At 48.3% G+C, this 26,426-nt stretch overlaps 1 protein-coding gene across 2 annotated transcripts in view; it reads left to right on the forward strand.

The window, feature by feature from the left end:
* LOC142590654 (uncharacterized) overlaps positions 1-19,789 on the forward strand; it is an 83,655-nt gene extending 63,866 nt beyond the window's left edge. Inside the window, exon 4 of one of the 2 annotated variants that reach the window (XM_075703032.1) lies at positions 16,468-19,789. In XM_075703032.1, the coding sequence (XP_075559147.1) occupies positions 16,468-17,711 (1,244 nt within the window). In that variant the 3' untranslated portion in view covers positions 17,712-19,789. Of the gene's footprint in view, positions 1-10,500; positions 13,207-16,467 lie in introns of those variants that run through there. The other variant, XM_075703033.1, reaches the window with a different exon arrangement.
* The last annotated feature ends 6,637 nt before the right edge of the window (positions 19,790-26,426 follow it).

A 26,426-nucleotide genomic window follows, 5' to 3' on the forward strand; every position in this document is an offset into this window, starting at 1 on the left:
GATTCTTGATACTTCTTTACGTTTATTTTCGGACCTCTACTGGCCCGCTGATGTGGAAAACTGAACCCAAAGCCAATTGCCAACCGTAACACTTTGGCGGTGAGGGCAGCATAACATTGGGCTGAACAAGTGTGACGCGTCATTGGCGATGTTACAACCTCTGATGACGACTACAGCTTGGGGCTTATAGAGAGCTAAACTGGGTGCATTTGGGAGATTGCATTTAGAGAAGCTTTCTTGATGGCATCCCAAAGTGTCTACGCGTTTGGGTATATTAACACGATTTGCATTCTCGGCCTTCTTCACCCACCACGTAATAAATAAAGGTGTTTAAGCAATACGTGTATGTGGCGTGTCCCTACATTGCTTTAATGCTAAATACATTGGTGCTGACATTCATCGTTAGATTGGTCCTGCCGTTATTCTTGTGTGTGTGTGTGTTCAATCCTATTTGCGTTTTTTCTTTGCAAACACACCCCTCAGGGGATAGTAGTGCAGTGGTACATTATTGTTAATTTGCTTACCGGTCAATAAAGCACTACAAATTTGCTGAATGATCCTGACGCGCATTGTTATGCAAACATAGCTTAGCCAAGGAGGATTTCAAAATATATTCTAACCTTTTAGACTTTTGTGTCATGAATAACAACACATAACACATTGTGGGAGGTGTTCTTTCATGTGGCTTGAATGACCACCTACATAATTTCTGGATATAGGGTCATAGACGACCTCACGTGGGGTTAATGTATCTGGGATCATGGAGCCACTTCCAAAATAATAATAATAAACGGCCCCTTCGCGCCTCCCAAGCATTGTAGCGAGTTACAGCATGTATCTAAGTGTAGGTCTAAACTAACCAAGAAGCGAGATATAGTCGCAGAATAGGTAGAATTAATAGTGCAGACGTAAGTAGTGCTTTTATAGCCAAAATCAACGACATTGCACTGTACCACTGTAAAGGGTGCACCACCATAGGTTTAGATGCATCGAGGCAAAGCCCCTGTATGGCACATTCTTGCCAAATAGAGCAAGTTTGCTTGGACTAAGCAGGGCTCGTGCGAGGCTATGTTGTCTTGAAGGCAGTTTCGCCGTAGTTTTTAAAAGGCCCCTTACTAGGCGCCATAACAAATTTTGATATACGCTGGAAGTTGTTACGTGTCCTCTAGGGAGCGTTCTGCCGCAAAATTCTTTCAAATCGGCTAATTAGTATCCAAGACATAAATATTTTAGTGCCGCGAAAACATCATTTCTGGAAGCGAGCCCCACTGCCAAGCATAAACGCTTTCTCCACTTGCCCCGTCTAGCCTCCGCAAGCGAAATTCCTTCCCTGCATTCTCCATTACCGGACATCGAGGATCGCGTGACGCATACGTCACGGGCCTTGTCTTCATTTTTGTTTTTTTTTCAGCACTTTTTTGCGGCGCGGCGCACTGCCGCAGACAGCCTCGCGCGCGAGCTGTAGTGATTTGTCTTGTTTCACGCAGCGCACCATTTTGCGCACCGTGCATGAGGACACCTGACTAGCTGTGTAAGTCAGTGCTACACGAATATTGAGGCAGACACAAGTGGATCATACAGCATGATCCCGCGCTGGAACACGGTAGAAAATGACATACCTTCAGTGTCAGTGCGCATGACTGCACTGCGTGGGAACAAGCAGACGAAACATCTCTCACGGTGCTGTGCGATGTGTTACGTTTCGCCTACGACGCGCGGTTTAGCCGGCGCGGCTGCAACAAAGCGGCAGACATTTTGGTCCGTTCGGCGCCGCCGCTACGCCTCCCCGCCAAGCGCGTCCAGGCATGTTCCGATGCCACGTGTCTTCATGTGCGTGTGTGAGTGTATGTGCATATTGGTGCCCACGCTTGTCGAAGCGCGGCAGCCGGGGAGAGGAGCTCCCAACAACTGTGAAGCGAGGGGGTCTGACAGGCGCCGACACGACGTGTGAGCCACCTTCTCCTCCCCATTGTGCCCGACAGGCGCCGACACGACGTGTGAGCCACCTTCTCCTCCCCATTGTGCCCGACAGGCACCGACACGACGTGTGAGCCACCTTCTCCTCCCCATTGTGCCCGAACGGCGCCGGCACGACGGCTGCGCCACCTTATCCCATTGTGCCCGAGCGGCACCGTCACGTGCTCGTCTATAGAGGGGTTCCTTCTTGCCCTCAACTGCGAGAGTATAAAAGCAGCTGCCCCCGGACGCCAAAAGAGGGCTCCGATTTCTTCTGTTGAGTAACGTGCTCTCCCGTCTCTCTACTTCGGTCAACCTGACCGCCAACTCTTTGCGATGTTAGAATAAACAAGTTGTTTTGTTGTTACCAGTCGACTCATGCTTTGCCGGGACCTTCGGATGCTTCCAGTTGTACCCCAGGCCGCCAGGCCAACGCTACCCTTGGGGCTTGCGACCCAGGTGCAACAACGGGCGTCAGCGCCGAGTTCCCAACAACTCGCGCCAGCGGTGCGATTACAACAACTGTCTGCCAGCGGTGAGATCGCGACAACGGAGGCCAGCAGCGAAGAGATGCAGTTGACTGTATGCTGAGCAGCTCAACGACGATCCGGGAGCAGTGCAACGAGCCCTGTGTGATGACTGGTTGCCTGCAGCGGAACGACTGCGCTGAATTCTTGGCTGCGAGGTTTGGTGAGTGCGGGACTTTCTTCTTCTGAGCTTTGCCAGGCTTTTGTTAGTGTCAGAAACAGAGCTGGTAATTGTGGTTGTCGTTGCTGCCGGGTTAGTTTGCGGCAAGACAATAATAGGCAGTAGAGAAAGCAGCATTCAGAGCAGCCATGGATTTGAAGTCGTTGCGCAAACCGAAATTGCTGGAGCTTGCAAGAGAGTTGGGTCTGGATGTCTCAGACAAACTCAGAAAACCTGAACTGCTAAGGGCTATTCTTGAGTTAGAAGCTGAGGATGACGAGCTGTCGGAATGCCTTGAGACCATTGAGGAGAGGGAGACGGCAAAAAGACAGGAGCGCGAAATTAAAGAACAGAAAGAGAAAGATGAGCGTGAACGAAAAGAACAGAAAGAAAAAGAAGAGCGTGAACGTAAAGAACAGAAAGAGCGAGAGCAACAAGAGCGCGGCCGTCAACACGCTTTGGAAATGAAGCGTCTTGAGGTAGAGATGGAACGCGCTCGTAATGGAAGTCAGGCACACGGTGCAGGAGAACGCGTATTGTTCAAAATGACTGACCTGATGCGGCCGTTTAAGCTTGGAGAGGACATTGGTTTGTTCCTGGTTAACTTTGAGCGAACGTGCGAGAAGCAGGGGTTCTCTCGGGAAACGTGGCCACAGCGCTTGCTCACTTTGTTACCCGGCGAGGCGGCCGACGTAGTCGCTCGCTTGAATAGAGAGGAGGCAGAGGATTTCGACAAAGTGAAATCGAGTCTGCTAAAGAAGTACAGGCTGTCAGCGGAGGCGTTCCGTCGGAAGTTTCGGGAAAATGAGAAAGGCAAAAGTGAGTCATATACAGAGTTTGCGTACAGGCTTATGTCAAACATGCAGGAGTGGCTCAAAGAAGAGAAAGCGTTTGGTGACCACGATAAAGTTCTGCAGTGTTTCGGGCTAGAACAGTTTTATAGTCGGTTACCTGAGAACGTGCGGTACTGGGTCTTGGATAGGCCAGACGTTAGTACGGTGGCTAGAGCCGCTGAGCTAGCCGAGGAGTTTGTGACGCGTCGGGCTCGCGGAGCTAAGGACGGTCAAAAGGGTGAATTTGGCTCCAAGTTTGAGAGGCCAAAGTTCACACCCATGAGAGCAAGGGGCGACACACGTAGTGCGGATGAAAGGAAACGGCGGAGACGGCGGCAAAACGAACGAAAGGAGACGGCGGCAACCGAAGCCGAGCGCAGAAAACGGTTCGAGATGAGGCAAGCGCGCGTTTGTTATACGTGCCGGAAGCCGGGTCACTTTTCGGCGCAGTGTCCGGAAACAAAACCAAAAGTTGTGTTTTTGTCATTGTGCAGCACTGACGAGAACATGAAGCTTCTCGAGCCTTACATGCGAGACCTCCTCGTGAACGGGAAAGAGTGCCGAGTGCTTCGCGATTCCGCAGCTACAGTGGATGTAGTTCACCCCTCTTACGTAGAACCCCATATGTTCACGGGCGAGTGCGCATGGATCAAGCAAGCCGTGGAAGCTCATAGCGTGTGTCTGCCCGTAGCAAAAGTGCTTATTGAAGGACCTTTCGGAGCGCTTGAGACGGAGGCCGCAGTGTCATCTATGCTGCCTCCCCAGTACCCGTACCTATTTTCGAACAGGTCCGATCACCTCCTGCGCGAGAAGGGGCTTTTGTTTGGTGAGGCTAGCGTTCAGGCCTTAACCAGATCGAAGGTTCGGGAGCTCGCTGCAAAGGCGGTAGTTGCGGGGCCGACGTTATCGAACAATGAAAAAGGGTCAGAGGCACAGCAAGCTGATATTCGGAGCACGCCCGAACTGAATAAACTTGAGTCTGTAACGTTAAAGGCACCAGATACTGGAGAGGAAATTCCCGATGCGGGAAAGTTAGAAGAGCTATCTGCAGATTTGCTCATCGCGCCTACGTCAGACGGACTTGATAGGTTGCTAAAAGTCAGCCGGTCGGCTTTGATAGCTGAGCAAAAGAAGGATGGCAGCCTAGAAAACATACGCTGCATTATCAAGGAAGGTATCGCCAAGAAAAATGCTCGCTTTGTGGAAAGAGGTGGAGTCCTGTACCGGAAGTATCTAGACCGCAGATGAGTGGAGTTCGATCAGCTGATCGTGCCTCAATGCTATCGTGAGGATCTGTTGCGCTTGTCGCACGGGGGTTCGTGGTCCGGACACCTTGGAGTTAAGAAAACTAAGGACCGTCTCTTGCAAGAGTACTATTGGCCAGGGTGTTTTCGGGACGCAGACCATTTCGTGAGGACATGTGACACCTGTCAGCGGGTGGGCAAACCAGGGGACAAATCGAGGGCGCCGTTGAGATTGGTACCTATCATTACGGAGCCTTTTAGACGGCTCGTTATTGATACAGTGGGACCTCTGCCGGTAACAGCCACAGGGTACAGACACATTTTGACTGTGATCTGCCCAGCGACAAAGTTCCCTGAAGCAGTGCCGCTTAAAGAACTCAGCTCAGTTGAGATAGTCAATGCACTACTGTCCATATTTGCGCGAGTTGGTTTTCCGGCAGAAATCCAATCAGATCAGGGCACAGTGTTTACTAGCGCTTTGACGACAACTTTTCTCGAAAGGTGTGGGGTAAAGCTGTTACACAGCTCAGTGTACCACCCACAGTCGAATTCCGTTGAGAAGCTCCACTCCGTCATGAAGCGCGTGTTGAGAGCATTGTGTTTTGAACATCAAACTGACTGGGAGCTGTGTCTGCCTGGGGTGATGTTTGCATTACGGACCGCGCCGCATGCGGCTACGGGGTTTTCGCCAGCTGAGCTGGTGTACGGTCGCTCGCTGCGATCTCCGCTTCGCATGCTTCGAGAATCGTGGGAAGGCAGGGGCGACGACCCAGTCGTGGTGGAGTACGTGCTTAAGCTCCTCGAACGCTTAAGAAGGGCACAGGAGTTGTCAGGTGAAGCAATGGCAAAGGCCCAGCAGAGGGCCAAGGTTTATTATGATCGGACAGCCAGGGCCCGTCGTTTTGAGGTGGGCGATGAGGTCATGATATTGCGCACATCGCTAAACAACAAACTAGACGTGCAGTGGGAGGGCCCAGCACGAATTGTTCAGAAACTGTCGGACGTTAAATACGTGGTGAGTCTGCCAGGAAAGCGGAAAGCACAGCAAGTTTACCACTGTAATCTGCTCAAACCTTATAGACAAAGGGAAGCAGTGGTGTGCATGATGGTAAACGTTCCTGAAGAGCTTCCGGGACTAGGCTCAGTGACGAACAGGGAAGACACCGGTCAAGTCATTAGTGACCTTATCAGTAAAGCACCGCTGTCGCCTGAGCAGAAAGCCGAACTACACCAGCTCTTACAAGAGTTTCAAGGTCTGTTCTCTGAGAGGCCTGGTAGGACTTCTGTACTTACTCATGATATAGAACTTACCTCCCCAGAGCCAGTACGATCCAAGGCATATCGGGTGTCACCCCGCCAGAACGATATTATGGAGGCTGAGGTAAAGAAAATGCTACAGCTCGGTGTTATTGAGGCAGGTGAGAGTGATTATACCTCCCCTTTTATTTTAGTTGAGGTACCGGGCAAGGAACCTCGTCCTTGCGTCGACTACCGCAGGCTTAATTCCATCACTAAGGATCAAATTTATCCGATCCCTAACATCGAGGAGCACCTTGAGAAAGTTAGTAGCGCTCAGTTTATTTCCACCCTAGATCTTGTCAGGGGTTATTGGCAGGTTCCACTTACAGAAGAGGCTAGTAGGTATGCGGCGTTCATTTCACCAATGGGAACATTCCGTCCTAAAGTGTTGAGTTTTGGTTTGAGGAACGCGCCATACTGTTTTTCAAGCCTCATGGATAAAGTGTTGCGGGGACAGCAAGAATTCGCTTTACCGTATTTAGACGACGTAGCGATATTCTCCGCATCCTGGTCTGAGCATATGGCACACTTGCGGGCAGTATTAACCCGCCTGCGCGAAGCGGGCTTGACAGTCAAGGCTCCTAAGTGCCAGTTAGCACAGGCCGAGGTTGTCTACCTCGGTCACGTGATTGGTCAGGGTCGTCGCCGCCCCTCTGAAATAAAGGTGGCCGCTGTGCGAGACTTCCCGCAACCGCGCACGAAGACCGATATTCGGTCGTTCTTAGGTGTCGCCGGCTACTATCAGAGGTACATCCCCAGGTACACTGATATCGCGGCTCCCCTGACGGATGCTCTAAGAAAGACAGAGCCGCAAACCGTCGTCTGGGACGAGACAAAGGAAAGAGCTTTTAGCGCCCTAAAGAGCGCCCTAACAAGCCAGCCTGTGCTACGATCGCCAGACTACACAAAAGGGTTCGTAGTTCAGTGCGATGCTAGTGAGCGAGGCATGGGCGTTGTACTGTGCCAACGGGAAAATGGAGAAGTAGAACACCCCGTCCTGTATGCTAGTCGTAAGCTGACCAGTCGTGAGCAGGCGTACAGCGCCACCGAGAAAGAGTGTGCGTGTCTCGTGTGGGCCGTTCAGAAATTGTCATGCTATCTAGCCGGCTCGAGGTTTATCATTGAGACGGATCACTGCCCTCTCCAATGGCTGCAGACCATCTCTCCCAAAAATGGCCGCCTCCTGCGCTGGAGCCTCGCTTTGCAACAATATTCCTTTGAGGTGCGTTACAAAAAGGGGAGTCTCAACGGTAACGCCGATGGCTTAAGTCGAAGCCCCTAACGTAGGAATCAGCCTCAAAATTGTTTGTTACTGATGTTTTTCTTCCTGAGGCAGGATTTTTAACATATTGCTTTTGTTTAGTGTTTCAAAGTGATGACATGCTTTCTAGTGCAATTTTCCAATTTGTGGACACGTTCTAAGTGCTGCTAGACTACTGTAAGGAACTAGGCAGTGGTATAGAAGGGGAAAGAGCCTGGCAGGGCTTAGTGAGGGTTGTGCCGTGCTTGCTGACTGAGCGGTTGAGTTTCAGCGTAGTTCTAACGCTTGCCGGGAACGAGAACAAAAATGTGAACTCTCCCGAAGTCACTTTGCAGTGTCCTGTGCGAACCTGAACGAGAGAACGAGGCCTTCTCTGTGCGCTGCGCTCAAGAAACGTCGAGGGACGCCCGACTTCGGTTATGAGCATCATCGAGCGACATCCCTCCGGACAGCGGATGCAGTCCCCTGACCATCGGGATCTCCTTCCCCTGGCGGGGCGGTCTGTTACGTTTCGCCTACGACGCGCGGTTTAGCCGGCGCGGCTGCAACAAAGCGGCAGACATTTTGGTCCGTTCGGCGCCGCCACTACGCCTCCCCGCGAAGCGCGTCCAGGCATGTTCCGATGCCACGTGTCTTCATGTGCGTGTGTGAGTGTATGTGCATATTGGTGCCCACGCTTGTCGAAGCGCGGCAGCCGGGGAGAGGAGCTCCCAACAACTGTGAAGCGAGGGGGTCTGACAGGCGCCGACACGATGTGTGAGCCACCTTCTCCTCCCCATTGTGCCCGACAGGCACCGACACGACGTGTGAGCCACCTTCTCCTCCCCATTGTGCCCGAACGGCGCCGGCAGGACGGCTGCGCCACCTTATCCCATTGTGCCCGAGCGGCACCGTCACGTGCTCGTCTATAGAGGGGTTCCTTCTTGCCCTCAACTGCAAGAGTATAAAAGCAGCTGCCCCCGGACGCCAAAAGAGGGCTCCGATTTCTTCTGTTGAGTAACGTGCTCTCCCGTCTCTCTACTTCGGTCAACCTGACCGCCAACTCTTTGCGATGTTAGAATAAACAAGTTGTTTTGTTGTTTACTGTCGACTCATGCTTTGCCGGGACCTTCGGATGCTTCCAGTTGTACCCCAGGCCGCCAGGCCAACGCTACCCTTGGGGCTTGCGACCCAGGTGCAACAACGGGCGTCAGCGCCGAGTTCCCAACAACTCGCGCCAGCGGTGCGATTACAACAGATGTTAAACAAAAAAGCATGCAGACATTCGGTTTGTGTGCTTTATTATTTCTCTAAGCTTTAAGTCAACCATTCAAGCAACATATTGCTTGAATAACAGATGTTGCCTTGAATAATTCTTGAGGTCACGTGTCACTACGAGCGGCATCACAGTGCGAACACGTCTACGTAGGCGCACTAGCATGTGCACATTCTCCGGCTTGGAGCGCGGAAGCTGCGAGGAGAAGGGAAAAAGGTGTTCAGTTTCAAATTTCAGGTCTTTCTGCGGCGTGTAGCAATGTAATACCTTGCAGGCACAACCGTTACCGCGAAATGTATGCTCTGCACTTGTCAGCTCAAAATGGCCAGACTCGATAATGGGAACCTTAAGAAGCAAGAATTGGTTCCAAGGTAGGTAAGACTAGTGGTGCGGCCGTAAATAGCATCAATATAGTCGGGAATTAACCATACTGCTCTATCTCCGGGATCGGCCCGCCTGACCTCTTGTTTAAGAATAATATACGGAAATAGTAAATATTAGGCCTAATAACGAGACAGAAAAAGACAATAGAGACGTAATCAGCATTTAATTATTGAAGCATTTGAACTGCCATGTACGCTGACTTTGTCTTGTTTGTCGTCGACGCCTAATTGACTTTCTTCTTGCGAAAAGCCTTATTAAAAAAAAAATTGCACAACCATCCAGTTCAGTCTCGCGGAATTATTAATAGTGGCAACGTTTCTACATTTTGTTAGTTAGCAACGAACACACTCTTTCAGGATATGCGCTCGAAAATCGACCCCCCACACATGTTACATTTTTCTTTCAGAAGTTCACGCTGCATGCTACGATACCTTTACTTTAGTTAAAACCATTTCACGCAAAACAAGCTAGGAACCCGTGGATATAATTAGTTATAGAACTAAGATCAGCAAAAATAAATACTAATAAGAACATTAAACTATTTCACAACTTTCTGAAAACGCGGCGTCAACATTGTTTTAATACAAAGAAGTTGGAAACTTTGAAACATACACCTGCGGAAACAAAAATGGAATATTTTACAGTGAAATTTGCAGTACAGGAAATGACAATAATGTGGAAAACGTTCAGAAGACATGCTATATTGACTCAACTGTGCGCGCACGATGATGTGTACAGAGCTGAAGGTAGGATCAACTTATAAGCACATTCTGGATTCTGGGATCCCCTCCTTCAATATTACATATAGTAGTAGTTTTGATTAAAGCCTGTTTCACATGCAAGCGATTTCGGGCCAGAAACGGCGAGGCAACTGTTGTCGCGTGAGCAAGCGTCCTTTCCCAATACCAGTTTGCAGAGCGACGCGCGCCGCTGCGATCATGATCGCAACATTTGGAAAAATTCGCGAGTGGCGAGAGCGGCAACCAGTGGTGGAGAGTAGTGACATTAAGATCACGTGGCAGGAGCGTGGCAGGAGCGTGGCCAAAGCGCGAGCGGCATGGGGAACCGGGGGAACTCGCTCGCTCAAGCAGATGGTTGTAGCAGACGACGTCCGCTGCCAGTTTGCAATGTCTCGCGCAGTTTTCAATGCGCTATTCATCACTCACGTTGTGCAGTGTCCACTTGTTTGGGATGCTAAAATGAAGGATTTTCACAACAAAGACGAGGGTTCCTTGGGAAGAAATTATGGACTGAAGCCAAAGGTACTCGTCGTCGCAAGTGACGCGTACTTCCATAAAGTGTCGGCATCACTCGAACGGGCACGTCCGGTGGTGCTTCAGAATTGCCGTTTGTTTCCATCCGTCATTTTTGAGTTCCATTCTTTGAAGCCAATTTGTCCCGACGTGCTGTTTTCTCCATGCCTCTTTTTTTCCCGATGCTGACCGCATACGGTCCGGATAGACGCGATGAAACGGGAGTCCATACGTTTTTGCAGCACATGTAGGTGCTTTTTTTCCCTTCGTTACAACTCCATGCTAGCGTGTTCATAGTTTTGTTTCGTCATATTTCTTCATTTAAAAGGTGAAGTACCCGGAGCTCTACAAGGGCCACCGCCTTTCTACTCGAATGCCTAGAGGCGAAAAGGGACGTGAGCTTCTATTAAAGCCGTCCATGGGCCTCTTGGATCCGGCTGGCCAAGATGGCATCCGAAGGCCTTGCGGTACTCGAAAACAAGATCTGTTGACAGACGTGCACGTGCTTCAAGCTCAGGTCACGGAAATACGAACCAACCAATTCATTTCCTTTCATGTGGCTAATTCTGTGTGCGTGTACTAAGCAAGAGTTTAAGCTGTCGCCTATAGGGAGATAAAGGAGACATAAATGTGAATATAAAAAGTTGTATTCGCCGTTCCATTCACAGTGGTGTATTTCTTTTTGCAAGGTTTACAAGCACGATAATGGAGCACCAACTTAATACACCCATCAAACCCGCAGCTCAAGCACGCAAAACATGGAAATGTGAAGCAAGGCGTAGCTCTTAAAGACCGCTGAAATCCGCTGCTCACGGGCGCTTTCCGCAAGCAACACTGCGTCACAGCGGCACGCGTCGCGCCAAAACGAAGTCACGCTGCCGCTCAGCCACCGCGACCACTGCCACTTGGATGTGAAACAGTGGGCTTCTTCGATTTTCGGAGTTCTGGCAGCCAGCTAGTTCCGGTCCTGATAGGAAGTCATGTGGGCTGAGATCCCAAGACAACTCGAACCTGCCAGAAGTTTGCAAAATCGAACGCCGGGACAGCTGTCCACATGCCATGCGATCTGCCTTCCTTTTTTTTTCTTGGTATAGTTTTTCCTCCGCGTTTATTTTTTTTCTTTGGCAGTTTCTCAGACGCGACAAAAACCTTTTGTCCGCTTAGATCCGATAATGGCAAATGACAGCAAGCAGCGCGTCCTCACTGCCGCTGGACATCCAGGTCTCTTGCACCGCTGGGTCATATGTATGAGCCATACGGTCACCGCCGGGCACCGTTGCGCACGTGAGAATGGTGCAATAAATTTAGGTGTGACCTGACTGTCCGATGTGTGTGGCTGTCCGGCTGTGGTGAAGATGCACTGCTTCCTGTCGTCTTGGTCAGTTGTAAGTGACGAAATATGGTTTCGCCCAGTCAGGCAAACTACCGCAGACAAACACACAAAAAAAAAAACGAGAGAAAAAGATATGAGTGAATTGCTATCTGACCGGAGGTACTCACCGCAACGTTAATAAAACGGCCGACTTGTGATCGTTTCTGTCTGCAATAGTAGTTACTGACTGCCAACTAGCTGTGCAGGTTTCTACAGCATGTCTTTTGCTAATTTTGGAGTTTCTAAAAACTAATTTTTTGCACATTACCTACTCTACTGTAGTTTTTTTTATGTACCGAAAGTATTTTCTTAGCTGCACGATATTTTAAAAAATTGCCTGTGGCAGTTGGCACAATTCTAACCATTGATCTAAATTAGTGAAATTTAAAAAAAATTATGGGGTTTTACGTGCCAACACCACGATCTGATTATGATGCACGCCTTAGTGGGGTGACTCCGCATTAATTTGGACCACCTGGGGTTTTTAGCATGCACCTAAATCTAAGTACACGGGCATTTTCGCATTTCGCCCTCATCGAAACGGGGCCGCCGTGGCCTAAATTACTCGATTAGGTAGCCATTACTCCTACCAAAAATCAAGTTGCTTAATTGAATTCTAATTAATACAGTTGTGCTAATTAACCTTTTAATCAATTACTTTACGGCAGCCTGCGAACTCACGGAACAGAGAACTCACGCACAGCCGGTGAGTTCACTAGGCATATCCAGTTGGGACAGAATCTAGGGAATCAAGGCTGCCAAATTTGAGGCCCTCGCTGTGAATGCACGAGAGAAGGGAAACCGAGGAGCTCGATTTTACACCGAAGCTGTATATGGCTAGCTGATTTGTCTGTCCGTCTGTAGCCTGTATGACCAAAACTCCTCTGGCGCACCCCCATGCGCATGCGCGAAAAAAGAAAGAGGCGTGGATTTGCTGCGCCAGTAGTGACGTCGTTGCTCTTTATTGGAGCCAAGCGCGCACGCAGCAGTTTCTCTCCTGCTCCGAAATGGGTAGGCCACGCGTCATACACACTCTTGAGAAGCAGGCAGCTTTCCATCAGCAACTCCGCGAGCAGAACCGGAAACGAGCTCGTCTACACCGTGCTGATGCTCCAGCTCGCGTACAAGAACAGGCTCGTGCAGCGAGCTCAAGCAGCAACTGCGTACCGAGAATCTGGCAGCCTACCAAGCCATCATTTTACGAACCGTCGGGATTAGCCCAGTAATAACATCGGGGCCACATGTGTCAGCTTCGCTGGTTAACCATCTTTACGGTGTGCTTGGGCGGTGATTTTTTTGTTAATCAGGGCCATTCAAAGCCAACAGACAATGAAGTCAAGGTAAGCTTAATAAGGTGAACCAAGGTACTGAAGCAACGAAGCCAAGGTAAGAAGTTAGCTGTGGTTTAAATTGAAATGTAGAAAGTAATGAAGGTTGTGCACCACACGCGTAATGCGGAGGTTGTGGGTTCGCTTCATCCGCAGCAAGTTTTTTCGTTCACTTTCATTTCTCTTTGTCTTAATTGTCTTCTGAACTTTAATTGCAACCACAGCTAATTTCCCCTATGCTTTTGTGGCTTCATTGTCTGTTGGCGTTGTAGGTCATGATTAACAAAAATCGAGCTCCTCGGTTTTTCCTTCTTCAATATCAGGGGCGTAGCCAGAGGGGGTGGGGGTGGTGGGCTTATGGGGCTTCACTCCCCCCCCCCCCGAAGTTCTTTCGAGCTGTCCATGCACCGTCGACTACTGCACACATGTCGATAATACTAAACTTTTTTTAGATTCATTAGTAACATATCGATTTTGTCCGCTGTAGATGTACTATTGGATGTGATTCACAGAATTATGACATTATTTTTCTTTGTTGAGTTACAGTGGTCTGAACATAATAGTTTTGTTTTCCGGAAATTTGCTATTTCTGCCAATGTTTAATAAAAATTGACTACTAAATGATAAATTCGACACCAGAAGTCAGTAGAGCTTAATTTTTCTTTTAAAGACAACAATTCTCGTCAAATTTGGTGCAGTGGTTGCCGAGAAAAATGAATTCACCTTCTACATGTATTTACGTAGATAGGAGCACCTGAGCTAAAGCTTCCTCTTAAGGAGGAGGCCAAGGTGCAACGTGAGCCCCCCTCCCCAGAACGAAATTTCTGGCTACGCCACTGTTCAATATACATATATAGTCGAATGTTTCTTAAATAAATGAAGAAAAATTATGGTGTTTTACGTGCCAAAACCACTTTCTGATTATGAGGCACGCCGTAGTATAGGACTCCGGAAATTTCGACCGCCTGGTATTCTTTAACGTGCACCTAAATCAAAGTACACGGGTGTTTTCGCATGTTGCCCCCATCGAAATGTGGCCATCGTGGCCGGGATTCGATCCCGCGACCTTGTGCTCAGCATCCTAACGCCATTAAAAAAACGACGAACAAAGGAACATTCCTGCAGAATCTTTGTCTGAACATCTGTGGCAAACTGAGAACTTTTTTTAGCTTGTTTAGTTCTGAGGAGTTTGTGGAGTAATGTGCCGGTATAAAAAAAAAACTATATGACGGAGAGCTTCAAAAGATTGGCTATCTGAAATGGAAATCCTAATGTTGACTCAACCCTTCAACTGCTGTCACATGAGTGACGCAAGACGTGATCAGATGTGGCTGCGATTGATCAGTTCATGACTAATGTTGGTCTTTCATTGAAATAATGCAATGTTCCTGTACAACCGCAGTGTGCCTTGAAACTTGTGAAGGTGCACTGCAAGACTTGCACACTAACGTTTTCGTTCATCTCCAGGTGTGCCTACTATCTGCGCGCAGTCCTTCTTCGAGCTGTGGGGTGACCTAAGTTTAAAAAAACTAAATTATGGGGTTTTACTACATGCCAAAACCACATTCTGATTATGAGGCACGCCGTGGTGGGGGGCTCTGTAAATTTAGATCACTATAGGCATACTTTAACGTCCACCGAATTCTAAGTACACGGGTGTTTTCGCATTTCGCTTCCATCTGAAATGCGGCCACCATGGCCTGTATTCGATCCCGCGACCTTGTGCTTAGCAGCCCAACGCTACGGCCACTAAGCAACCACGGTGGGTTGACCTAAGTTGTGCTAGTGTTCTGCGGGATGCTTGAAACTCATTGAAGATGGTTGCTTTAATGTTCATTTTACGTTTTAGCTTATAAATTTTAAACTGCACAGTTTTACAGTGAGGCTGTTACACGGGGCTATAGAAGCGCTCAAAAATGTTGTATGCGAGTTTTCGCAGTTCTATGAAAAATAAACTAAATCACTCACTCAAGCTATAGCTTAAGGAAATGTGGGGAATGCAAAAGGCCGTAAGCAGGCCAATTTTCAAATGTCTGCGTCATTTAGGAGTTAAATAAGAATTGTAAAACCATCGTTTTTGGCCCTTTTACAAGCGTTATGTGAAACGCCTAAAAAGTTTGTTCTCTTTTATGGGAGGACCATAGATGGTCGAAATTTCATATTTACAGAAGATGGTGGTGTTACTCTAGGGGTGACGTCTTACGAAAGTTTCAAGTATTCAGGGGTAATTGCGTGCTTTGAAAGCAATTACTGAATGCTTGTCGTCTTACTATGTTAGTGCGGTACGCATGGCGTACCGTTGCTGTTTCCCGGCCTCCTTGGAGAACTATGCGAGGCACGGTGTTGATATTTCGTTGATGTAGGAAGCATGTGGTGCGTGGCGAACAATAAAGCTGCCATCTGTGTATCTTGTTTACAGTTTCTGTATTAAGTTCCTTATTCAAGCGTCACGTGCCTCTGAGTCTGACTTCAAGGACCCTTTTGAAGCACTAGTGCTATTGCATACGTTTTATTATATGAACTCTTCGTAACTGAACATTTCTTTTATAACCAACGTCATGAGTCAATGTCATTACTTTAATACTCGTATATTTTATGCAATTTACAGTGACTTGTTTTAGGCCTCTTTACAGCTACGTTGTATACACCATTTGCAACTCACTGTTCACTCATTCCTAATACACTGAGAACTCATTACCATATGTCATGGCACTCTTTGGCCATCACTGGCCCTTGAGCCGTTAACCGCTACACATCATCATTATTCGAGCGTTCAAGTGTGTCATGCTTCTGTTATTAACAATATTTCCCAAAGTCCTAAAACAACTGCACAGGACACCGCTTCACATTCGGTGGAAATAGGTGGAATGTTGAGTGTAACATGTGCGGCGAAAGTTCTTGGTTTACGTAGAAGCGTTGCAAGGTATTACTAAACCCTCGTTCTTTCCTTGTGTTCATGTGTCATACGAGGTTCGTATGTGGTTTCTCCGGCGTCCTCAGTGAAGTAGACAAGACACCTTGTTTATATTTGCGCAAGTTATGGCTCATACATCAGGAAAGTTTAAAGTATGCGGGCTAATTACGGCACTTGGAAATAAATTAGATGTTCAAGTGATCCGGAGCGTTGCGAGTGTGCTTTACAAGCGGCGATAAACTTAGCCCGATACCTTGACATAACTACATATGCCACAAAAATCAAACTTAGCGAAAATGGGTGGACCTCCATGGCTAATCCGTGTACGAAGTTAACTGCCTGTGGAGCAAATCTAGCTTCTTCAAACAATGTTCTTAAGCAAGTGTTCACATGTGTCCAATGTTCTCGGGAAGTAAAATGTGTGCGGATAAATTACTGCATTGTAAACCTTGTTTAGCATGTAGGCGAAGACGATATGTGCTGGCAAGGTTTCAAATGGCCAAGCCATATTGGAACAATGTTTTAAAGTATGTTATATAACTACGGACAACTGAAATTTGTATTGCAACAACCCGAAACAAACAGATTTGCTGGAAATGAAATTGTGATCCTGCAAGGTCACCAAAGTCTCGTTTGCTTTTTGTATGAACATGTACTTAAGCACTTTCTCTTTTCTTTCAGCGCCGTCTGGAAGCGCAAACTTTTTTGTGGCGAGCAGAATTGCCATCGGGAATGAAAGAAGCACTTCCGACTTGTGCTCTCGCAAACCTGACGTCTCGAATTCTTCGACTGCGGACGACGTTGATGCGGACGACGGTGGTGTGGGCTGTTGCCGTGGCTTGTCCTCTGGGATTCGAGGAGCGTCAACGCTTAGGGAAAAACTGCAGTGGAATCACGGCAGTAAGAAGGGCAATTATAGGTGCGCGTTGTGCTCCTACAGCACTAACCATAAGAAAAGATTGTCAAAGCACTCGCAGCGGCATACTATGACAGATACGTTGTTAGAATGCGAGAAGTGCTTTCGCACGTTTTCCTACGAGTCTCATCTGGCGCTGCACATGCGCGCTCACGAACATCCGCATGAAAGTGCTGTGGCTGGAACGAGCCACGGAGCGGCTCAGGAGAAGCCGTTCAAATGTGAAAATTGTTCACATGGCTTCAGCAGCGAAACGAAGTTGGTGAAGCATACGCGCATTCATGAAAATCCTGCCCTGTGCCCCGTGTGCTCGCGCGCGTTCGAGGACGAAGATCGCATGAAGGTTCATCTGCGAAGGCACACGGGAGAGAAACCATTCCAGTGCGAGTTGTGCCCGAAGGCTTACACTGCCCGGCGATACCTGCGGCAGCACATGCGCGGCCACCCGAAGTCGTCCGAGTGCAGACTGTGCCCGAAGACGTCCAGCTGGGAGGACGGCCCGGCAAAGCGCGCGTGCCGGCACACTTGCGAGAAACGGTACCGGTGCGAGCTGTGCGGCCGAATGTTCGCCAACTATAGCTACCTGTCGCAGCACAGAATCACCCACAGGAAGTACTTCCGGTGCACCGTCTGCTCTCGCGCATTCTGCAGAAAGACGGCCCTGGTGGTCCACATGCGGCAGCACACGGGAGAGATGCCCTTCAAGTGCCAAGAGTGCCTGCGCAAGTTCTCCACCATGCCGAGCCTAAAGAGGCACACCATCTGCCACGAAAAGCCTTTCAAGTGCTCGCTCTGCCCGACGGCGTACACAAACGAGAAGCGCCTATCGAACCACTTGCGCGCTCATTCAGAAAACAGGCTCTTCGAATGCCGCATTTGCCCATGCACCTTCACGAAGCGGAACGGGCTGAATCGACACCTGTGTACCCACGAGAACGACGGGAGCGGCCGTTCGTTGAGTGCACCGACGAGTGGCTGTGTTCCCGGAGCAGACCAGTTCGCATGCTAACAAGAGCAATGTTATATGCAGGCATACTTTTTTTTTTTCAAGTTGTGTTTCAGCCAAAGAAAGATAAACGTACATGAAAGTTTAGCCTTGATCACTGAATGTGTTAACTCTCATTTTGTTTCTGCTGTCACTCATCGTAAGAAGTTCGGAGAGGTCTTAATAAGTAAAGTTAGTTGCCCCCCCCCCCCTTCTAAGGGAACAAAAAAAAACTTGAAAATACGACCCTAAATCCTGCTGCACACTTGTCAATAAATTAAGGTATGCGGAGTCCTGGCGAAGCTAAAATATTTTGCGGTCGACTGACGCGCACAACATATTTTTCCAAGTTAACGTGCAAAATAATCATTCTTAGTACAGGCTACATCATTACATCTACGCTACAAGTGACATACACAATAACACAAGGACCACAAATGCGCCTTTACTTTCGCAAACGAACAGGCCTAAACCAAACAAGGTAACAGTAAACCGCTTTGCACATAGGCACGCAAACCTCTTCCCAAAATGTTCTGACGCGGGAGATGTGTGATTCCGTTAGTCTACTATTCGTTAAAAACGTGATGGGGCACTTGTTTTGTAGATGTTCTGGTTCTTGTCCCTCTGTGTTATTGCAGTGTGCAACCAACTGGTAGTGTTCGTCAGGCTTCAAGCCTTTTTCGAAGCCCATCGTTCGAGGTCGAAAAGGGAAGTTGGCTCTTTTGCTGGAACATATACCTGTGTCTCATGAGCCCACAAGACTTCCTTTTAACTCCTTCGTTTTTATCTCGACGGAGGTGCGCTCGATGTCACACGCTCCCCTTCTGCATACACAGAGACAGAGGCACTTATATCTATTAGGGTGGGGCATCTTCGTCGGGTGGGGCCTTCATTTCGAAGCCCCATTAGAACGCGGAGTAGCCCTTCCATTGAGTTTAATAACTTTTTATAGCGAAGCTGTATACCTCTACCCTCCAAGGAAATTTTCGTGTCGTAAGCAAAAAGCTCCCCATACGTGGACCGATCGCGAAGATAGTGCAATGCCGGGCCGACTCGCGGTGTATGTGAAGTAGGCGTTAAACGCTCCCCATACGTGGTCCGATCGCGAAGATAGTGCGATACCGGCCTGACCTGCGGCAGAGGTGAAGCAGGCGTTAAGCACTCCCCATACGGGGGCCGATACCGAAGATAGTCCTATGCTGGGCCGACTCGCGGCGAATGTGAAGTAGGCGTTAAACACTCCCCATACGTGGTGCGATCCCGGAGACAGTGCAATACCGGCCCCACCCGCGGGGGAGGTGAAGCAGGTGTTAAGCACTCCCCATACGTGAGCCGATCCCAAAGATTGTGCAATGCCGGGCCGACGTGCGGCAGAGGTGAAGCAGGCGTTAAGCACTCCCCATACGTGGGCCGATCCCGAAGTTAGTGCAATACAGGCCCGACCCGCTGCGAAGGTGAAAGCAGGCGTTAAGCACTCCCGATACGTGTGCCGATCCCGAAGATAGTGAAATGGCGGGCCGACCCGCGGCGGAATTACAGCTCGTCATTAAGGGGCCCACATGCACAGCTTCGCTGGTCATCCTTCTTCACAGAGTGGAAGGACACTGAGTTTTTCGCAATGGTTAAGGAGTTCGGCGACCTCCCAGACGGCGCAAAGCAGGACTCAATCCCAAAGAGTTTGGGAAGCAACCGAGGAATTAATTTTTGTTTGTATTAAATTTACCATTGCTCGTGCTTATCTATCCTTTTCGCGGAGCAGTTTGTTCTAGAGAAACGAGATGGTGCTTTCGGTGGCGCGCCGCACGTGGCCTCAGCGATAGCGCACGAATACGAAACCATTACCGCTTCTACCTTGCTTCTGTGCGATCAGCTGTACGAAATGCAACTGAGTTTTCGCCAGCACACTGTGTTCCAATTGTGCTGCAAATTGTGGAGTGGTGGATTGAACACGTGTGAAGTAGTTGGCTGCGAAAATAGTGACTTGCATATCAAGGAATTAAATGAATGTGTGTGGCCAAGCTCACGGACCGCAGCTTCATTAGTACAGTCTGTGTTGCCCGGTGTTCGTGATGCACGATTTCCCCCAGAATAAAAGACTTCACTCATCCACCAGCATTGTATCGGTAACGTCCAGAGAAGGGACTTCAACCCCCGGAACGTCGGCAAGAGTGAGTACCGCTCGTCAAACAATGACAAATGGAGTAGCGGCGCTTCCAGTTATAGTAAGTTTCGCTCACGTTGTCTGGACACATCTACCCCAACTCGCACGCAGACTTACTCACGCCTACTCTGTTGACAACATATTTATACAGTTTGGGCACACTTGAATGTATATGCACTTGAGACGCAGATTAAATGACGGACTACACCGACGGAATACGAATGGGCGAAGCTGGATGGTTTGTGACGGTCCACAAGAGTAAGCGGGTAACTAGCGATAATATTACCTTAGCCACAAGGTATTACAATGCACAACTACGCGTTCCAAGCCTTGCGCGCAGTAAGAACGAATATACTGCCACTGAGCACACCCGCGAGCGATTAGGCAGAAAATAATAAGATAGTGACCGCACCGAGGAAGTTTACTGGGTCAGAAACATGAGAAGCCGCTGCTTCAGAGTATTTGCCAAAGAAAGAAGGTAAAGCCAAACACGCTGATCTTGATTCGATTCATAAGCGGCAATTTTCGATAGCTTGGAACACGCTGTTAGAACAAGCTCCATATAGACCGTCTTTTCGTAGGCGTCGCAGTGGCGCCGCCTATGAGCAGCGTCATACTGGCTTAGGTGAAAGCGGTCTTTTGCATGGCAGGTATACGCTCGGCGCTAGGTTCTGGCGTTTGTTTTCGCGGTCATGCGGTCTGTTTAGTATGACGTGCGTCTTCTACGTGGTAAACGGTTCTGTGAGACGTGCTGAAGCGGTTTAAGGCGTCATGGCCGGAATTTCTGCTGGCGTTGAGGTGGACGGAACACGCAGCGCGATGTGTGCGCGCATATTTGAGCCTACAATCAGCTTCGGAGATCAATTGTGTATTTCTGAATGTTCCAATCACTAATGTGACCTTATTTCAGTATTATCGTATTTTTCTAAGTTGCGGTTTATGAGCCATGAAACACGCGACGATCGTAACAGCGTAGGTACCGTTCTGCTACGATAGGAGCTGTGCTGTTATACTTTGACAAGCGCTTAAACTGTTCGCTGCAGGTTACATTGCGTGACTACTTGGTTGGATGGATGAGGCTTCCACCCATGAATAAAATAGTTTTGGCTAGTAATAGCAGCATACCTTACAGTCTGAACTAAGCTTGTCCAGCAAAGCGACCGTTTACGAACTGCGCGAGCGTCCTAAGCAGAAGTAGGTGCTGGATTACAGATATCTTTGTTCTATATAGCGCATGGTCCAAGTATACGGCATCAGCAGTTATATATTTAGAAACTTTGTACGGCGTTAGCCCGTTTTCTCTTGCTATTTAGAGAAAGAGGATGATAACCGATTTTTTTTTTCGGTTGTGTTCGTTCACTTCTCTACGACGCGCTCACACGTATTACGGAAATTTTGCGCTCAAAAATAGCCATCGCATTCTTTTTATGCGAACCCTCTCTTATATTATGGCTGTATACAGGCCAGAAAGGCAATGCCGAAGCACACAGCTTATATATGTATCGTGCTGGCTCACCAACCGCGGGGATGGTGAGCCAGCAGCGCCATGGGCCTCATGCAGCAAGGCTAGCGTAGACATATGGTAATTTCAAGCATACTATACTTAAAATGCGTGAGGACGATGCCAGTGTATCACAAATATTTGATAGCGCCTGCCACTGAGATGTTTCATGGTTGCCTTAGGTTGGCCGTGCACGAGCATGCGCTCTTATGTTTTATGTTTTACTGCCTACGCCAATCGATCAGACAGTCAGCTGATTTACCATTTAATGCTGGTAATGCAGAGACGCCGGTTTTCTTTCTTGTATTAAAATCGATATAAGCAAAATAGTAAACAACACATACACGCAGCGCGACTGATAATGTGCGTACACCGCGGCTGATTATGCGCGTCACATTTTTGCGCCCTCAAGACATATTTCTGCCTACAGTATAGTTACTGATGCACCGAAAGGCTTCCCTGATGATCTTATATGAACGAACATGGCGTAAATTTCACAAAGTAAGGTACAAAACATCTCGAAATCATTCCGCAGCACGCGACAGCAATACTTTCAAGCAGCGCCGCGCCGGATCGCCCAAGCCAGAGAGGAGGAAAAGCTCTCAGAGCGCCCTATCCTCCTCGCCTGATGAAACGGTAACCAGCGCTGGATAGGCGGCGCGTCGATGGATGGATGGATGGATGTTATGAGCGTCCCCTTTGGAACGGGGCGGTGGCCTGCGCCACCAAGCTCTTGCTACTATGCTGCCTAATATCCTACCTAGGTTAACCAATGAAAAAAAAAAACACTATGAACTACCACGTCCAAATTTTCTGATACCCTATTGCGAACTGTGCTTTTGTACGTCTCCGTCTTTTGTCGTTTCCCTACTTTTCTTCCACCAATCCTCCAATCGCCTCTTACTGATGTCTATTGCGGACCTGTTTGCTTTACCACTGCTCCCGCTGAACCCAAGGGCTTCAAGGAGGCCAGTGGTGCCTAAATCGACCGCTGGATAGACGTCTTCACATTCTAATAAAATATGCTCCGTCGTTTCCATAGCTTTACCGCAGCAAGCACATGCTTCTTCTTCCTTCTTATATCTCGCTTTATAGGTGCGTGTTCTAAGGCATCCCGATCTCGCTTCGAAAAGTAATGAGCTTCCCTTTGAGTTATCATAAATGGTTTCTTTCCTAATTTCGTTTTTTCCCCTTAAGTAGTTACTCATGGCAGGTTTCTTTTCCATTGCCGCCACCCATGAGATTAATTCAGCCTCTCTGACTTTCCGCTTGACCTTCTTTGTTGCTGTGTTGCCCACCCCACAGGCCGCATACTTGCTGGTAAGCTTCCTAGTTCTTTTCCTCCACTGTGAATCAATGTTTTGCCTGTACAGATACCTGAACACTCTCCCAGCCCATTTACTTTCCTCCATATTCCTCAGCCGTTCTTCATACTCAATTTTACTGCGAGCTTCCCTCACTTCAAAACTAGTCCAGCTCATATCCCCTTGCACAGCTTCATTTGTAGTCTTCCCGTGAGCGCCCAATGCGAGGCGACCCACTGACCTTTGGTTCCCGTCGAGTCCTGATTGTACCCCTGATTTAAAGCAAACAACCGCATTTCCAAAAGTAAGTCCTGGAACCATTACCCCTTTCCACATACCTCGGAGGACCTCGTACCTATTGTATCCCCATAGCGCTCTGTGCTTCATTATGGCTGCATTTCTCTTCCCCTTGACTGTTATGGTTTTTTCCTGTGTTTCCATATATCCGTTGCCTTCGTTTATCCATATACCAAGGTATTTATATTCTGTTACCCGAGGTATTTCTTGGCCCTGTATCTCCACTGTCTGTTCACTGTTTTCATTGAATACAATAACACCTGATTTTCTAACACTAAATTTCAAACCTAAATTGTTGCCTTCCTGTCCACAGATATTAGCCAGACGTTGCAAATCACTTTGCTTGTTTGCGAGCAACACAATGTCGTCCGCATAAAATAAACCTGGGAGTTGCTGCTCTATTACTGTACCTGCCTGTTTGTATGAGAGATTAAACCCGATATTACTTCCTTCTAGCGCCCTCTCCATCCTCACCATGTACATCATAAACAGCAGCGGGGATAAAGGGCACCCCTGCCTCAGTCCCTTGTTGATAGGAACTTTCTCCGCGCTCCTCATCCGTTCCCATTCAACGCAAGCAGTATTTTCTAGGTAAATCTCTCTCAAAAGCTGTATACAATCGTTACCTAAGCCTTCCCCTTCCAGAATATCCCACAAAATGCTGCGGTCTACGTTGTCGTATGCTCCTGTAATGTCCAAAAAGGCCACATACAACGGTCTGCTTTCTGCTTTTGATATTTCAATACACTGAGTAAGAACAAACAAGTTATCATCCAAACGCCTACCTATTCTAAAGCCATTCTGAAGCTCTCCCAAAATGCCATTATTTTCTGCCCATGCTTGAAGCTTTAATTTGATTGCCTGCATTGCTAGCCTGTATATTACCGATGTAATGGTCAACGGTCTATACGAGTGAATTCTGTCTTTCTCCCCCTTACCTTTATAAATTAAATTCATTCTACTTTGTCGCCAACTGTCTGGTATTCGTCTATCTTTTAAAGTTTTTTCAACTGCTTTCACAAGAGCTTCCTTACTTTTTGGTCCCAGTTCATTTATCAGCCTAACGGGAACCTCGTGTAGCCCTGTGGCTGTGCGCTTAGGAATTTTCTCTTCCGCTTTCTTCCAGTTTAAATTTGTAAGCACTAGCTCCTTTCCCCCTTGGGTCTCTTTCATGCTCTTTTTTTCTTCAAATACAACCTCGTCCTTGCCTTGGAAAGATTCGGCTGTTACTTTTTGGATGTAATTTATTGCTGCTTCTCCTTCCAGTCTGTTTTCATCTTCGTCTAGGATATGTTGTTGTATTGTTGTTGACTTCCTGCCTAATAATTTTATGTGATTCCAAAATATTCTAGGTGCGGCCTTCTTTTTCTCACGTATTTCTGACAACCAACTTTCACTTTCACCTTTTAATTTTGCTTGCACCAGTATTTGAACCATAGACTTTTTCTCCCGGTATATTTCCCATTTACTGGTTACTTAATCCTGTGGCAACTGCGCCTTCTTTGCCTGCCTGTGCTCTCGAGATGCTTTCTGTCGTTCGGCGATCGCTTCTCGTATCTCCTTGTTCCACCAGCTTTTCGGTTTCTTTTTTCCTTTCCAATGAACATGTTGTTTCTCTTTCCGTATTTCTGTCGTTACTACACTTAGAAGCTCACCATATTCCCACCCCTTACTTGGCGACTTGCCAATTTCTTCCTCCACTCTAGTGACTATATTTGCTATTTGTTCAGCGTTCAAATTTGGACTGGCCATTTTGCTTTCGTTGCTCTCTTTCTTAACTACATATCCCATTTTCAAAATGATGCGTTTATGGTCACTCCCTATGCTGCTAAATCCTTCCTCATCGATGACCATTTCTCTCAACTTATCATGAATTCCTTCTGTCATCAGACAGTAATCAATGGTCGATTGCCGGTTTCCCACTTCCCACGTGAACAGTCCTTCACACTTAGGCCCTGTATTCACGATCACGAGGTTATGCTGCTCGCAAAGGTCTAGCATTGACTTCCCGTTATTGTCGGTATAGCCATCTAAATCCTGTATGTGGGCATTCATGTCACCTAATAGGACTATCTCAGCACCATTCCCGAAACCCCTAATATCAGCGCTTATGCATTCCACTACCTCTTTATTCTTGTCTGTGCAATTTATTCCGGTCCACAAATACGTAACTCCAAGCCAAGTTTCTTTCCCACTCATTGTACCTGATAACCAAAGATGCTCTTGACATTGTGAATTTACTCTTTTCCATTTGGCTCCCTGATGGATGAGCATTCCGACTCCCCCTCCCTTTCTTTCCGACTTAGTTCTGTTGCACCCTTCCCATACATAATTCTCAATAACTGGCGGCTCTTCTGAGTCTCTAAGGTGCGTTTCTGTAACCGCATACACCCCTATTTGTTCTCTATGTAACTGCTCCTCAATCTCTGCCCACTTTTCGTTTCTTCTGCCGCCCTGCATGTTTATGTAGCCTATTGCATGGCGAGCTCTTGTTCTTGCTTTCCTCCTTTTTCTGTTATTGACGGCGATGCTCTTCTGATGTTCCCCTAGGGGACCTTCTTTATTACTACCTACTCTGACCTCCTGAGCGCCCGCGGGCCCCCTAAAAAAGCAACAGCGCGACCCCCAAGTCGCCAGCCCACTTCTCGTGCTAGCCTGTAATTGAAGTGGATCCCATCTCGTTTAAAACCACGACAACTTCTCACTTCCCTGTTTACTTCGACAACCTCGAAGCCTTTCTCTCGGCTCATTTTCCATATTGCCTCATTGGCAGCCATTACGGCTCTTTGTACGTGACTGTCACGCACAGGCGCCTCCGGCACCGTGCACACCACGATCTGCACCTGAGGGGATAGCTCGCGCAAGTCGTCCACCCCCTTCCCCAAGCGCTGGGCTAGTCCTGGCCCTTTCCTGTTCAGGACGTCATTTAGCCCACCTGCTACTACGACAAGGTTGTGCACGTGGGCATTTTCCGTGAGCTTTTCTTTTGCTCGCTCCATGACAGAACCCAGTGTCTGCCCTGGAAATGTCCCTACCGCCACTCTTTTGTCGCCTTTCACCCTCTCCACAATTGCTTTTGAGCACCCAGCCATGCTTGAGTCGCCAGTGTTTGAATCGCACCGATGGCGCGAGTTGTTGTGGTCGCACCGCTGGTGCGATCGGTTGGGAACTCGGCGCTGACGCCCGTGGTTGTACCTGGGTCGCAAGCCCCAAGGGTAGCGTTGGCCTGGCGGCCTGGGGTACAACTGGAAGCATCCGAAGGTCCCGGCAAAGCATGAGTCGACTGGTAACAACAAAACAACTTGTTTATTTTAACATCGCAAAGAGTTGGCGGTCAGGTTGACCGAAGTAGAGAGACGGGAGAGCACTTTACTCAACAGAAGAAATCGGAGCCCTCCTTTTGGCGTCCGGGGGCAGCTGTTTTTATACTCTCGCAGTTGAGGGCAAGAAGGAACCCCTCAATAGACGAGCACGTG

The sequence above is a fragment of the Dermacentor variabilis genome, chromosome 8 (assembly GCF_050947875.1).
Source record: "Dermacentor variabilis isolate Ectoservices chromosome 8, ASM5094787v1, whole genome shotgun sequence".
Classification (NCBI taxonomy): domain Eukaryota; kingdom Metazoa; phylum Arthropoda; class Arachnida; order Ixodida; family Ixodidae; genus Dermacentor; species Dermacentor variabilis.